Source organism: Podarcis muralis, chromosome 6 (genome assembly GCF_964188315.1).
Source record: "Podarcis muralis chromosome 6, rPodMur119.hap1.1, whole genome shotgun sequence".
Lineage (NCBI taxonomy): Eukaryota > Metazoa > Chordata > Lepidosauria > Squamata > Lacertidae > Podarcis > Podarcis muralis.
The window spans coordinates 69,814,936-69,831,598 of NC_135660.1; the positions used below are offsets into that span (position 1 = coordinate 69,814,936).

The window sequence follows — 16,663 nt, forward strand, 5'->3', positions numbered from 1 at the left end:
CCATTTGCAATAATGGACAGCATTTGCCTGTTTTCTTCTGGCAGAGAACCGGGTGTGCAATAGGGGGCTTTGGCGGTAAACTAAAGTCCTTGGGCAAAAGGGAAGGAAACAAGTCTCTGATGCATGCTGGGGTGCCATTTTAGATTTCCGGGAGAGGGTTCATTGATGCATTCATTGATGCATTTGACACTAGCAGGTACAGCAAGGTCATTCACACATGACACGTCCTGTTTCTGTTATTTAAGTGAAGCAGCCGGTTTTGTACTACTGGCGTGCAGACCGCCACTGCATCTGTCCATTTTGGCTGCAATCCTATTAACCTGCCTATAGTATGCAGTGGTACCTTGGTTTGCATACATCTTGGTTTGCATACGTTTTGGATTACAAACACGTCAAACCCGGAAGTGCGTGTCCCGGTTTGCAACCTTTTTTTGGATTACAACCCATTTCTTTGGGATTACGAACATTGGAGGCCCCATTGGTGAAAGCGCGCCTTGGGTTACAACCTGTTTTGGTTTACAAACGGACGTCCAGAACAGATTATGGTTGTAAAGCAAGGTACCACTGTATACCAGGTGGCAAACGTCAGGCCCTGGGAGACCAATGCAGACCTCCATCTGGCCCTCAGCACTCTTCCCCAGGCTACACCCCTTCTCTCTAGGCCACGCCCCTCACTGGCCCTGCTATGTATCTCAAGAATTTTTGCCTGGCTGGAATGTGTCTTTAAGACCTGATAACACCTCTTGCTTGTCTGAATGAAAGGCAGGAATGGGCAGGGTGTAGAAATGCACTGTAGAAATGTAGAATTTGCAGTGTCTCTGGCCTTGTTCACCACAAGGGAATGCAGCTCTCAGGAGAAACACAAGTTACCTGATTTGGAGTAAGTCCCACTCATCTAAATAGGGTTTGCTTAGGCAAACATTACTCCGTGTGCAGAACCTTAGCACAGATTATCAAACCTCTGTATGGGCTTTCAGCCTTATAATGTGTGTGATCTGCTGAGAGGGAAACCAGGAAGTTTTGGGGTTTTTTCAAAGTAGCCCAAAATGAATTAAAATCAGTAGTAAGACTGAAAAGACTCTGACACTTTGTGAACAGTGGCCATAGCTGGCTAAGGAAAAGAATGTGAGGGAAACCAAAGCAATTTATCAGCGGGAAAATACATATTACAAGTGTATGAAAGCCTGCAAAAGCTGTTACAGGCCACCAGACAAATCTGTATTACTGATTGAATACATCCAGCTTTTGGCTTTCTAAGCAGTTTTTAATGGGTAATATTTACTTGATGGACCAGAACAGCTTGGGCTAAATGCAGGTTTCCCCCGCTACCCACCCTAATTGTATTGTTTACCCTGGCAGGCTGTCACAGTCTCTTGTGCTAATCTGATCTGAGGCGCTTTTTCAACAGTGCCTTTTCTGACATGATCGACCACAGCAGCTTGGAAATATCAAGCTTGTCCCTTCTGAGCTGATGGCTTACAGGCCAAGACAGGCTGAGCAATCTCTTCCTCGGGTGCTCTTGTGGCCTGGGATGGCCATGCCATTGAAGAAAGCCACTGTGCTCTTATGGATTTCTTCTAAATTTACGCATGTCTCCATTTGGTAACCTGCTTTAGGGGCATGCAGAAGTTTCTCTTTTGTCTGTTTGATGGAAAACAAAAACCATTTGCAGCCTTGCTGAGTTATTTTTGTTAGCTCTGGAGGGCAATCATTCTGATATCTCTTCAACAAAGAAGGAGGCGTCTAAGGGCAAGTAATACCCTTTCTACACAGGTATTGATCCACTATGCATTTGCGTACAGTGCAGAGGATGTTGGTATTTGTCGTTCACAGATGCTTTCAGTGTTAGAATCTACCAACACACACAGACTTTTAAAAAATAAGATTTAATTAAAGCTATTTCGAAATGCAGTACATTAAAGGAAACTAATCTAAATAAAAGCAAAACACAGAAAGAGAAAATGCAGAGTCCTCTCTTAAAGGTAACCCTGGTCTCACACAGAAAGTGGTGGGCCCTCGCAGCTCTCACCTGGGAGCATTCCTTCCCCCCCCCCCCCAGTCTCTTACCCTGGTGTCTTGCAGATAGGAAAAAGAAGATAAGAAGCTACCTTATACTGAGTCCATCTAATCAGTACTCGCTGTCAGGGCTAGGGAATGAACATGGAACCTTTGGCACACAGAAGATGCTCCACCACTGAGCTATGGCTCTCACTCCTTGCTTTGGGCTACAACTCCTGTTAGCTCCAGCCAGCATGTAGAATGACTAGGCATGATGGGAGTTGTAGTCCACAACATCTGGAGGGGCACCATGTTGGCTACCCAACATGTATGCTCCAGATGTTAGAAGGACACTGTGACACCCTACCTAATTATCAATGAAAAACAATAATAACCATGACACAGATATATCTGAACCTATTTAGATATATTTGGCTTCGGGGAATTCCAAAAGAACAGTGCATTTATATACAATATATACAGAGCATTTATATGGTTTCCAAGCTGTGCAGTTTTGTATGTATAATCATCTCATACAAAAATATGCTGTCAATCGCAATCAAACTTTGTGTGTGCCTTTATCGACCTTAAGTCTGCTTTCGTATTTGAAACTTAAAACGGGAAATTTTCCCCATCATTGCATCTCTATGCCATGAAATTTCATTCATTTTCAGTCCTATCTCATGGAAGATTAGGGGGCGCCCAAGCCCATTTAAACCAGTAGGTTTAAGCATATGTCAGGTTTGTAACCTTAATTTCTGTCTGTAAAGAATCTGGAGTCAGTCTCGTTACATCAGAACAACTTATTTCCAAGTGAACTGCCTAGGAGTGTTTGTAGACAAGACGCAAGTCACAATCTTCCTCTTATTGGCTGCGGCCAACACCATCAACACCCAACGATTTGAACAAAACCTCTTTTTGTACCATTAGAGAACCTCATCAACCCACAGCTGGACAACCCATCTACAACAAATATTAATGCCTCCTGACAGTGCTGATTCAGATCATTTGACCGGCAGAGGGGAAATTATCCTAAAGAGGAAGAGAAACAGCTATTTTTTTTAAAGTGTGGACTGAGGCATAATTATCACAGAGCAGACCTGTCTGGGTTGTACCATATCAGACTGCAGGCACGGCATTTTTAAGAAATTCTCTCTAGACAGAAAATTGGATTTCAGGAAGAAAGGTTCTAGTCCAACCTTTCCCTTGAGATGCTAATTTTCTATGTGCAGTGATTTAAAAAAAATTCAATCTGAAGTGATAATGGCCTAGATGTAGTTTTACCACCTCCAAGGGGACTAGACTGGAGAAATAGGTTTAAAACAAAACAAAAATTTCTTCTTAACATCTATAACAACATTTTGGCTCAATGTAAGAGTATGTGTAAAGAATTACCCTACACAGCAGGTTGTCTAGAAATTATTAAGATCCTTAAAGATTAAAGAGGAAGGAGTTGGGGAAGGCAGGACATGTATTACCTCTATTGGAAGAGTCCACTGATTGCAGTAAATGGCGACACTAAGGCTATCCACACAGTAGTGGCCCAAAGCGCAGGGAGCTTATTTTCCCCTGCTGCGTTTCAAATCACATTTTGTCTTGTAGGTCACTTAATGGCAGGGCCATCACCTCCCTCTGCCCTTTTGCCTGGCAGAAAAACAAGCCCAGCCTGCCAGTGCTGATTAAACCCCCGTCCCCAGCACCCAATAATCTATAGGCGGAGTCTGGCACCAGGCATCTGCGGGACCCGTTCCATTATTGTATTACTATTACTACTACTACTATTATTATTATTATTATCATTATTTATATCGTCGTACACCCGGATGTCTCACTGTAAATACATGGGATTCCTGAACTGAGTATTAGGTACAGCCAGGCAAGAAGTGGGAAAGGGGCTTTGGAAATGAATCGGGGTGCCAACTTGAATAAAATATTCGGGGGGGGGGGGTAGGTATGATCACACGACACAGTGCACACGCGCGCGCACCCTATTTGAATGGCAATGTCATGCCCACAAATTTTGGGGTGGCCTGAAATATTTTAGGGGGAACTGATCTGATATACTTAGATCCAGATAGAGATTCCTGAATCAGGGCAGCAGTCGTGACCCGTGCCCCTTGCGCACAAAAGGAATGCTTATTATTAGTAGTATTATAAATATTTTTTTAGCCTATTTCCAAGAAGGGCTAAGGAACACCTTCCGGGGGAGAAGAAAGGGGGATGAAAGGGAGCAGCGCTTGCTCGACCCTCGCAGAAGCCCCCGCGCAGGAGGAGGAGGAGGGAGCAGCGGAGGAGGCGGCGCTGCGCGGCGGCGGCGGGCGTGGCTTTGGCGCGAGGGCCGGCGGAGCCTGTGCTTGGGGAAGGCCCGGCTCAGAGCAGATGGGGATGCGCGCAGGGCCGGCGACAGTAAGTGGCGCCTTCTTCCGCGGGGCTCTCAGGTCACGGGGACCTTTCCGCCGGGGGGTTTGCGGCTGCGCCTCTCTTCGCCTTTGCTCTCTACCTGCGACTCCTTTTCCGCCTGCTACTTCTCCTCCTCTTCCTCCGGCCTTTGCTCCTCCTCCCGCCGCTCTTTGTTTCGGTCTCGGAAACTCGCCGTGAAATCCGAGGTCGGGGTGTTTGCCGGCGGCAGCACGGAGCATGTGCAGAGTGCATTTCCTGCCACGCACTGCTGGAATGAAGGGCCCGGGCAGCTTCCCGTTCGCAAGATGCACCTTTTCAGTCGAGACTAAGGCGCTCTCTCTTGCCACTGGGGGGGGGGGGGGGACACACCAGGATTTTTCCCACGGAGATACTTTTTTAAAAACTTTTGGCTTTCTTATTGTTGCCTGTCAGGGTTTGTGAGGCTTCAGGGGGACCCAGCATGCATTTTGTGGGTCTCCCTCAAAGCCAGGCCAAAACATTGTGTTTTCTGAGAGAACAGCAAATAGCCTCTTCCTCAGCTGCCCAGTATCCTAGGCTGGTCAAGGGTGCTGAGTACCCAAAGGGTTTGGGCAGCGTATTAATGATACTAATTCCATTTCTTATCCACCCTTTGCCATAAGGTCCCAAGGCAGGTGACAGCAATTTAAAAATACAGTATTTAAAACGTTTTAAGGCAAATTGCAGTCGCAAGAATAGAGTGGGGCCTAAAAAACATAAGCTTCTCAAGTGTCAAAAGGCCAATGTGAAGAATGCTGTGTTTTGCAAATCCCAAGTCCTGAGATGACCTACAGATGTCTTCCATAATTCATTTTTTTAGGCAGTGAAGCTAGGTTTGTATTGTAGGTGGGACTTTCCGTGAGAGCCCACCTTTCTTGAAAGGAAAGGAAATTCCTGGATTGGCTCCCAAAGTTTATTTGCCCATGTGGCATATCTTATTTTTCTTTTAATCATACCGAGCATACATTAAGCATCGATTGCTTTCCGGCAAAGCGCTTTTGTGTAACTAAAAAGCTTCCACATCTTAGTGAGCGACTGATTGGCCCAATGAAAGATGTCATTTTGCCATTTCTCTTCACTGTGGGTTGGCCTCAAAATACTCCCCAGCTCCCCCAGGAATAACGTGCTTCAGCCACATATTTCAAAAGGGAACCTCTTCTACTCTCTCCCTAGTCCATTAATTCTTGTTTTGATGACCTGGACAGGAGGGCTTAGAAGAATGGAGATTGTTTAAAAACTTAATAAGAGTCATTTGATCAAAAATTTAATTCTAAGGTAACTACTTCCACATGATGCTGTCCCTTCACTTTGTTCTCTCTCTTACAAACTTTTAAACAAACTTTCACCCTGCCTTCCCTGAAGACTCGCGGCAGCTAGCAGTTCAACTATTTCATACAGTAAAGCAAAAGCAAACTCCATGAATACTGCTTGAAAACCATGTGAATATTTCAGAATATAGTTAACATTATTTTAAGTAAGAACATTTTGCACAGGCCCTTCTAAAGACCTGTTTAGGCTGCAGCGGGCCTCAGTGTTCCATTATGCATAAGGACACACTAACTACTTCTCTTCTGGAACACCAAAGGAGTTTCTTTGAATTCAGGAACTCTTGTCCTTTTAACACAGATTTATTTGGGATGCTTGCAACTGTTGCTGCAGCTTTCTGTGGCAACCCGATGGGTTGTATTTCTTAATACTAATAAGCATTTATATAGCTCGCTTGAAGTGTTCAGGTGCACATTCTCTCAGTGTACCATATCCCTGTAAGAGAGACTAGTAGTATTATAGTGGTCAAATGGCTAGTGACAATGTCATGCTATGCGGCCATAACTTTAACACCTCTTCAATTTATCCTAAAAGTGGCTGTTGATTTGGAGGAACAAGATGACTACCACCACAGTGCGAACTCTTTGTACAAACCGGTGGATGTCACTACCCAAGAAGAGACACCCCTGTTCGAGGAGCCAGAGGGAAACAGACACGGTTTTCACAAGCCTAAAGATCACTTCAATGGCACCTACATTATTTTCTTCCTTCTGGGGACTAGCTCTCTCTTGCCTTTGAACTTCATCATCACTGCAAAGAATTACTGGATGTACAAACTTCAGAACTGCTCAGAAGAAGTCTCTCCAGCAGAGCAGGGAACTTCGGATGTTCGTGTAAGTGTTGGGAATTCAGGTTTTAACTCTGCTGTGTTAACCCTTCTCTTTCTCTGTGAGCTTAGTGCATGAATTTGATGTCTTAATCCTTATGGAGCACAAGACTTTCACTTATGGAAAGAGCTCTGGTTTGTTTTTGCAAATACATTGTGCATGTGGTGTCCATAATCCAGAATTTGGGGCTTTTTTAGTTAGAAAATATGACAGTGAAGAAAAGAGATACAGACATCTCTTGCACTATATTGGTCCTGTTTGTGGGCTTCTCAGAGGCATGTGGTTGTCCAGTGGGAATCAGGTTTCTAAGTATTTTGGCATTTGGAGTTAAAACACTCAGCAGAAATCAAACTTAATACTGAATTGGAAGAGCACACTTTACCCTGGATATAGTCACACTGAGATTCTGAGTTTAGGAAAACAAGAAAGCTACGTTTATTACAGGAAATACGTGCTTGATAGGAAAGATCCTGGTTCTGCCTAACTTGAGAGATGCAATGAGTTATGCTTGCTGTTGGGTCTCAAGCTATGCTTGCATCTTGCATGCAGAGAGATCCAAAGTAGATGTCTCCTTTTCCAAGGTGAGGATGAAGGAGAAGGAAGTAGGAAATGAGGTCAGCAACCCTAAGGGTATCAGTCTAGTGCCGGAGGGAAGGTCGGCACAGGTTAGGTCAGAAAGGGCAGTCTAGGAAACTTTAAGGGTTTTTTCTCACTCTCCTCTTTCCCATGCACATGTCAGCCTTCAGTGCAAGCTGATTTGGATCCCAGTACTTCCAACCGTCTCTTGGTTTGATAAGTGAAACTGATGATTGGCAGGACTCGTGACAGACAAAAGAAAGTACCTCATCACACAGTGCATAAGTAATTTTTGGATTTTGCTGCCACTCTGATCTTTTATGTGTGGTTTTCCCTCCTCCTCCCCCACTCAGGCTAGGCTGGGGCTGGAGGGAGATGAGACTGTTTCACATTTCTCTCACAAGGGGAGCAGCAAATGTTTTCCCACAATTTCTCTCAAGGCCTTTGTTATCCAGGTGCTCTGATGGACTCAAAGTCTGGTTTCATAACTGAGGGCAGATTGGAAACCCTGAGAGTTTGCTTCTCCGGGCTCTTAAAAAGCTAATGCTGGAACTTAAGAGTCAATCAGTTCAATTCAGTGCTTAAAATAAATTAGGCAGCTTAATTTATTCCTTAAATAAATTAGGCAGCCTCCTAAAAGTTTTAAATAGTTTTGTTGGAAATTTGATAAACTTTTCCATCATTGCATAGGGAATTCTAATTCATATAGTTGTAAAGGTATGTGAGGAATAAGGAAGGGGATGAATTGCAGAACCTCTAAATAAGAGGCTTGGCTGTGTGTGATAACACAGAATACACAGCTTTCGAAACTTGCCAGCATCTCATGGCATTAATCTCACAGGTGTATAGGGACTTTCGCTGTAATGCGCGTAGCATGACAATTGTCTAGCTGCATAATTGTTGCTGCTGTTTAGTGTCCAATGAAAGTTCCACACACATCACAGTATTGCAGCTCAAGTTAGGAATTTTTCACCTTTTTGAAAAGGTATAGATGGGATTATGGTTGCAGCTCTTTGCAGCCCAGTGCATACTGTTCCCAAGACTTCTGCCGCGTTGTATAAACTAACTCAGAAATACAGTCATACCTCAGGTTAAATGTGCTTCAGGTTGAGCGTTTTCAGGTGATGTCTGCAGCAACCCGGAAGTAACGAAGCATGTTACTTCCGGGTTCCGCCGCTCGCGCATGCGCAGATGCTCAAAATGACGTCATGCGTGGAAGCGGCGATTCGTGACCTGCGCACATGCAGACGTGGGTTGCGTTCGCTTCAGGATGCGAATGGGGCTCCGGAACGGATCCCGTTTGCATCCAGAAGTACCACTGTAGTAGGACAAAGGAATGACATTCTGGAGGTTTGATTAACTTTCAAGTAAAAAAGGCTAGCATGGACTCACTATTTACTTGTCTCCTATCTGGGAAAACCAGAACTGGATCACTGGTACTACATGAGAAATGGATGGATAAATGGGTGGAGTTTATACTTGCCTGTGAAGTGCGAACAGTAGCAGCCCACCTCTAGGCATTTTCTTTGAAAAAATTTATTTTTTTAAATGTTTTAGCACTCTCACGGGATCCAATGAGCATTTGCTAGGGTGTTGCAGGCTAGGATGCTTCCTGCAGCTCCAGTGAATGTCAAGAGCTGTTCCCCATATAATTGTTTTTGCTACAGGGATAGCCTCCAAGACGCTTGCCTTAACTTTAGAACTGCCTGGCAAGTTTCGGCTTTAATGCCAGTTTCCATCCAAAATCACACGTGTCTGACACTTGTCTCATTTCTCACTTTAGGGTAAGTAACATAAAAATAGGAAGCTTTCCTATTCGGTGTGAGGATACTGATCCATCTAGCTTCTTGTCATATGCACTGAGCGGTAGAAGCTCTCCAGGGTTTCAGACAGGGGTCCTTCCCAGCCCTAAAAGGAGATCCCGGAGGTGGATCTACAGATCTTTTGCACCAAAGGAGCCTGCATAAAAGAGAAAGCACACCTTAAGAGACAAAATTAGCAAAATAGAACAAGATATCACAGGCCTCTCAACACACTATGGATCTTTTGCATGCAAAGGGGAAAAGGCACCTGCAAATTAGCTGTGTGTTTTGGGCTTATCACTTGTTTCCCTTGTAACCTTCAAAGTTGAAAAAGTTGCCTTGCCACTGCATAGCAGCAGCTTCTCCCCCAGTCCTTTCTGAATGTCACGATGATTCCAGCATTTGCTACAGGCCCAGGTCCTGCAGAATGGGCTGCAACAGCTGTCTGGGAAAACCAATTTTCGCAAGTGCTATCAAGCTCTAACAGAGGCTTACCAGCCTATCTGTCAGATTGCAAAGTACTATAGTGAGGATTAAAACAGAGTTCTGATAGGGCAGGCTGAGCGATGATGGCTGGCTGTTGGAAACACTACATTGAGAAAAGTGTAAAATAAATAAATAAACCTTGATCTTGCAAAGGGGACCCCAGAGGGGACAGAGTAAACATAGGGCCTTAAATTGCAAAAGCAGGAAGGCCTACTCCGCTTTCTGATCGAAATGTCACTTGAAAATATTAGCTATTTATAGTCTGTGTGCAGGTGTTTCTGCACGAGGGATCAGTGTGAGAAAGGGGAAGGAGGGAATGTTCATCGATAGGACATCCCAGGGGTATGTTCAATGAAGTACAGTGAGCAGCAAACCTAATACATGCTCTTTCAGCGCCAGAGGTTTTTCCCTAGTGCTTTGAGAATCGGTTCTAATTCTTTGTGAATTTTGCCTGTCATGCAAAACAATGACAACCCCATGCTGTCATGCAACAGTTGCATTAATTTTGTTATGAATGCGGTAATGGTGACTGCTGGGATAGCTCAGTCGATAGAGCCTGAGTCTCTTTAATCTCGGGGTCGTGGGTTCGAGTCTCACGTTGGGCAAAAGATTCCTGCATTGCAGGGGGTTGGACTAGATGACCCTTGGGTCCTTTCCAACTCTACGATTCTATGAATTGAAATGAGCCATACAAAATATAGACAAACTTCTGTTTTGTTCTCAAAGCCTAGCACCACCTTCCCATCACTGGGCCTGCCTTGCTTAACTCCAGACATTGGAGATTGTTAGAAGAAGCAGTGAAAAACACTCTTGCTTCTTCTTGCCTTTGTCAACACTTTGCATAATGGGAGGGGAAGCCCTGCTTGTCCCCAGTGCTTCTGCCATGGCAGAGAACTCTGGAGAAGACTGTGTGTGTGTTGTCTCAGTTTGGCTTGGGTTTTGGAGAAAGTGGGAACTACAGTGCTTGCATTTCCTCTTCATAGCCCAGCATGAAGTGAGAGACTTATCTGCAAGATTAGTTTTGCTGTTGTGTGCTTAGAGGGCTCAGGAAAGGGGAGGGCACAGTGGCAATCAACAGTAATTACTGACAAGTAATTTGAAATGTATGGCCCTCCTAGGTCTGCCTACTTCGGGATTCCGTGCTGCCACAACCCCAATGACGCAGGTGTTTAAAAAGTGGAGACGCAGGCATGGCAGTAAGAGTCTACAGGTGCCCATTATAGTCCAGCTTTTCCAAAGTGAAAACCCTCTTAGCACCTGTTTGGAATTCTGCAAGTTGCCTGCTGTACTTTATGGCTTTTTCCAAAACACTGGCAGGTGTGAACAGGCTGCCGGCTGCAGCAGGGAGCCTCTTGTCTTGGCGTGCAAGCTTAGAAGTTTGTTGCTTCTTGATTCACGGGATTGGCGTTTTGATGCGAGCGCTCCAGTGGAGGAAGCCTCCTAGGCATCTTGGTCCCACACTGTTGTTTTCCTCCTTAATTCCTAGTTGCTTTCCTTCCCTTGGATTTTTTATTTCTCTTTAGCAAAGTGGGGAACTTCTCCCAAGAGAACATTGGCACATCTCATATGATGGGCAACTTCAAATTTTACTGGGCTTCCCATGTTTGTTTGTTTGTTTGTTTGTTTGTTTGTTTGTTTTTAATGCAAGGTTCTGTTTTGAAGTGTTAAGCTTCTGAAATTCTGGCACGAATAAAATTAACATGCTTGATTTGCAGCTCCACTGAAAATCCCCACTTTCTCAACAAAGCCTAGTGCTTCACTGGCCAAGTTTACATATACAGTAATACCTCCGTGAACGTCCGCCTCGTCTAGCGTCCATTCCGGTGAACATCCGCGGCAAACCCGGAAGTACCAGAACAGGTTACTTCCGGGGTTGCCACTCGCACATGCACAGAAGTGCAAACTGCTCCATGCGCGTGCGCAGACACTGTGCTTTGCCCTGCGTTCTTTTCAGCTAGTGTCCGGGGCTCTGATACGTATCCCAGCTGCAAAACAAGGTACAACTGTAAATGGATTGCAGAACAAAATGATTCACCCGAGTTTCCAGTATGAAGTGGCCAGTGGATCTCTGCTTATGTGGCATCTGTAGCTAGTAGATCTTGCTCTGAGATTGGACCAGTGAGACTTGAGTACCAATGCTCTGTTAGTTTGTACCTTCAAAACATTTAAGATAACTCAGTGGAGACATTAAACCCTAAAAATCAGCGGCAGTGAAACCACCATTAAAAGCAGTTATAAAACCATAATAAGAAGGGTTTGAAATATAAATATTAAGTACTTTTATCTGCAATCTTTGCAACAGCCCTGTAAGGCCGGTGTTGCTATCTCCGTATTTCAAATAGGGAGCTGAGACTGATTTGATTTGCCTAAGGCAATCCAGCAAACTTCATGCGTGATCAGTTTGAGTTGTACTTTCTTTTCTTGCTGGTGATTCCCCTTCCCGGAGAACATAGGCTTGAATTATTGCAACCGATGCATTCACAAAAACAAACAAAGATACCATTATTCCTACAAACTCAACCATTTCCACCAGCAAAATTAGGAAATAATTTCAGTTCCTCTCTTTAGAAATGCTACCACTTCTGTTTCATGGCTGCTTCTGGCATGGAGTGGTTTACACAGACAGAAGAACTAAAGAGGTATACTCTAACGACCAATTTTGATTATTACATTTGATGTAGGACTTGCAGAAATGCAAGCAGCTCTCGCTTTGCAACTCTTGCTTCACCCATGTAAATTGCTGGAGCCCAGCCGTGATTTTAAGAACTAGCCTCTTAGCTACGGGTGACCAGGACCTGAGTTCAGGCAAGTGCATGGAGTACGTGAGTGAGAGGGCTGCTGGTAGTGGTGGGCCCAGCATGGAAACCCAAACAGGTTGCCAGAGGAGGGACAGAATTCTCCACCTTTCTTCTGCCCAACCACCAGCAAGCTAGTTAAAACAGTTGCAGGCTAGTAACTTTAGTGAGCTTATTTACGAAAGCTGGTGTAGCATATGAGGCAAAAACAGGAGTGAGGGAATGAATGAATGAATGAATCTTTATTTGCGTCAGCCATCGGCCATAGCAATAAAACAACAATACGATATACAAAGAATAAAAATTCAAAAGTCAATTATATAAAATACATTTTAGGGTTTTGAATCAATAGTCAAATAGTGGATCTTATTCCAATTGCCTAGCTAAAAAGCTTGCAACCTTAGCTGACTTCAAAGCAACAACTATGACATGTCATCCTGGTGCTAGTAGTGACATGGATGTCCGAAGACAACTTGCCCCATTGAGCTGCCCACCTATAAAACCACCTCTCACCATTGCCACCCTGTTGACTTGGACATGTAGGAAGATGTCAGCACGCCACTCTGCCGCCTTTACCAATAATAGTGGAAGTGATGCAGAGAGTGACTCTTCTGGAAGCTCCATACCATTAGGCGTGAGGAGAAAGTATTCATTGTAATGCTGTTTGGGATAGAACCCTGACATATACTGGGCCACAGTTATAAATGCATCCCAGTATTGGGAAGTGTTTCCCTAATTGGGAAACACCTTTTGCGCAGAAAAGGGGGGCGGGGAAACCCTGCAGTGATGCTATATTGCCATTAGTCCAACAAAGTGCAGAAATGGTGGTCTAACGTCAGCTCATTCAGCCTAGAAACGCTGCTGTTTACCCACTCTAGACACTGCATCAATCTCTCCATGACATAACAGCAACTTGGGGATATTTGTTCTTCGTCGTGAAGGGTCACAAAGCACTGTGCAGATTTAACAAGCTGATGTGGGGGTATATGCAGGGATTAATGTACTGAGCCATCAAATATAGCCAGTCCTGTGATATCGCGTAACACTTTAGGTGAGAATTATTTGATCACTAGCAGGCTGTCTCCTGGTGCCCTCAAGGAAAGATCTGACACTGAAGGGTTTGGCGCTGTGAATTTTGACCTGGTTTCACTTTTCTGAACCTGTTTCTCTTGACTTATTTTAATAGTGAGGCTGAACATTTATTTTCCGCAGCCGCTTCATGTCTGGAAACCCTGGACACCTCTTCTCTGAGGTAAAATGCTCCCCTAGCAATGCTGTCTTTCAGAGACCCACCCCACCAGCTGCCTGACCTCCTCTGGTGGTCTTAGTACACCACAAGCTTCACATGAGTCAACAGTCTGGAACAGCAGCCCAAAAAAGAAAAGGCTAATGCTATTCTAGGTTGCATCAGCAGAAGTGTGGTGTGCTGATCAAGCTCTTTTCTGCCTTGGTCAGACCACACCTGGAGTACTGTGTCCAGTTCTGGGCACCACAATTTAAGAAGGATATCAACAAGCTGAACCTTGTGCAGAGGAGGGCAACACAGATGATAACAGGTCTGGAAGCTAAGCCTTATGAGGAATGGTTGAGGGAATTGGGTATGCTTAGCCTGGAAAAGAGGAGAGGCTGAGAGGAGACATGATAGCCATCTTCAAATATCTAAAGACTTATCACATGGAAGTTGGAGCAAGCTTCTTTTCTCCTGCTCCGGAGTGCAGAACCCGAACCAATGTCTTCAAGTTACAGGAAAGGAGATTCCAACTAAACAGAAGGAACTTTCAGACTGTAAGAGCTGTCTGACAGTGAAATGGACTGTCAGAAGGTGGTGGACTTGCCACCATTTGAGGTTTTTAAGGAGAGGTTGGATGGCCACCTGCCATGTATTATCTAGTTGAGATTCCTGAATTTTAGGAGGTTGGACCTAGACCTCAGGGTCCCTTCTGACTCTCCCATTCTGTGACCTCACAGCAAGAAGACAGTCTTTCATCAGCAAAGAGAGGAGAAGACGGTTCCCACCACATCAAAATAAACCCAACATTTTTCATGTTTATATGTCTTCCAAAAGACAGGTGACCTCACCACTCGTGGTTTCCTGTGGCAAGCTGACCTGATTCCCAGGTTCAGATGGATGATAAACTTAACTTTATCTCGAGCTCGGCTCAATTAATATGTAACGTTTAGCTCATTGCCCCATACCTAATTTCCAGCAGAACTCCCCACAAACAAGATTAGATTCTGATTTGGGTGTCCTAAAAGGATCTCTTGGCTAGTACTTCAGATGGGCCATTAAGATAAGCTGAGGAATGACTGAGCTGTTTAGGAGAAAGATAAGGTAGCCGCTGAGAACAGAATGCTGGACTTGTGGGCTTTTGGTCTGATCTAGCAGAATTCTTCTTACGTAATTTTGTTTGTATGCGAGGACCACATATCTGAGTCCCCAAGTAAATTATATCCAAGATGAGAGGTTTCTAATTCAGTCTAATCCATGTTTGCTGCATGGAGCAAGATTGAGAAAACACTGATTGGCTCATAGTAGATAAGGCTCCATTTCTACAAAACAGCAAATGGGGTGGGGTGGGGGCTTGGGGAGGGAGAGAATTAGAAACTTAAGTGGTATCATTTTCCACAATACTTTCTCAAGCAGTGACATGCGACTGAACAGTTTCTGGAAAACATTCCAGTGCTTTATTATTTTTTTTTCCACTGGGGGGTGGGATCTATTTCACAAGTTCATTAGTAAAAATGAATGGATGCCGGCTGCAAATAGCTATTGAGCAAGATCAGACAGTTTCAAAGTTTGTACAGTGGTACTTCGGGTTACATACACTTCAGGTTACATACGCTTCAGGTTACAGACTCCACTAACCCAGAAATATTACCTCGGGTTAAGAACTTTGCTTCAGGATGAGAACAGAAATCATGCAGCAGTGGTGCGGCGGCAGCAGGAAGCCCCATTAGCTAAAGTGGTGCTTCAGGTTAAGAACAGTTTCAGGTTAAGAACGGACCTCCAGAATGAATTAAGTATGTAACCAGAGGTACCACTGTATCTTTGTTTATTAAATGCAAGCAAAATAAGCTTGTTGATTTAGATCACTTGCTGGGACGTCAGAAAAATTTCCCAGCACAAACTGACAATTACTCTGTGCAGATTCCTCACATAGCAGAATGGTCCTCTTTTGTGTTCCAGTTCAGTATTTTCTAAGAAACCCACTTCATTGTTCTCAGGTCAGGAGAGCGCAGTGTCTGAAGTGGCACCGTGAGGAGGATTTAGCATGCTGCCTGAGAAGAGAGAGATGGGAATATGTTTCGCCTGGGAGTTGCGTGACATATACCCGTGACTGTCTTGCAAGCAGAGATGTGTCTAAATGCTTTCCGTCTCAGAATGCTAAGATATGCAAATAATGAGTGAGTCAGGCGGTTAATGATTCCCCTAGAATTTGAGGTGTTAAGTTTGGAAAGTTGTTTTGTTTTTAAAGGCATCCCAGGTTGCAATGTTAACTATTCTTGCTTAGAAAGTCCCATTGAAATCAGCAGGCTAGCGTGAATCAGCACGGCTGGCGTCAGGTTTGTTAGTTTATTATTGCATTTAGGGCAACTCTTACCAGTGCAGAAAAGGTCTTTAGGTTTTAGTGCAATCTTGAATATATAACGCTTGCCTTGGAGAATGAGCTAAAGTAGCACAAGTGGACTTGGTTGGTTGTTTTTAATGTTCCCAAGTGGCATCTTTGTAAAATTGACTTATTTCTGTGTGGGAGCTTTTATGGCTATACGCAGGAAGAAGTAAGTGTGGTCATGTATCTAAAATGCTGTTAATGAAAGTTACATATGGATCCACCCCCACCCCCCATCCTCAGGTTTACATAATACAGCCAGTCTTGCAACACGGCCTACTTTAAACAAGGGCATTGAGGGGGCTGGACTGGGAGAAGTATGAGCTAAGGAAACCACTAAGTGAATTTTATTGCTTATGGAAAGTGCTGGCTTGCTAACCCTGAAAAACGAAATGCTTTATCCATGCGACATAAACAGCTAAGTCAGCAGTAACACAACCCCTTATTCTCCTCTCCTGCCCTTTGACATTTGGAAGGAACAGGTTTTTAGCTGATGCAAGAGACAGGATCGCTTTGCAGAGTCAGGAAGAGGCATGTTGCCTCGTTTCCCCCTAGAGAAGTGTACTGTGCACTTTGGTGGGACTTGTTGGAGGTGTCGCATGTATATGTATGCCACTGCTGGTAACACTCTTTTGAGTGCAGGTTGTGTCACTGGAGGTAGAGTTAAGCATCTCCAAAACCTTTGAGGGGTGTGTATGTGACAAAAACAAGTTTCTAAACCTTATAGGTATAAAGATAGCCTTGAAAATGAAGTGCGTAGTGTCTAGTAAATCACAGAAGCTGAATTTATTCCTGAATAAGTTTTCTGCTACACTGGGGATGAG

General features: G+C 44.3%; 1 protein-coding gene across 2 annotated transcripts in view; it reads left to right on the top strand.

Moving 5' to 3' along the window:
• The first annotated feature begins 4,079 nt into the window (after positions 1–4,079).
• SLC29A3 (solute carrier family 29 member 3) overlaps positions 4,080–16,663 on the top strand; it is a 33,015-nt gene continuing 20,431 nt past the window's right edge. Inside the window, exons 1-2 of one of the 2 annotated variants that reach the window (XM_028729546.2) lie at positions 4,080–4,404; positions 6,277–6,575. In XM_028729546.2, the coding sequence (XP_028585379.2) occupies positions 4,131–4,404; positions 6,277–6,575 (573 nt within the window). In that variant the 5' untranslated portion in view covers positions 4,080–4,130. Of the gene's footprint in view, positions 4,405–4,790; positions 5,692–6,276; positions 6,576–16,663 lie in introns of those variants that run through there. The other variant, XM_077930517.1, reaches the window with a different exon arrangement.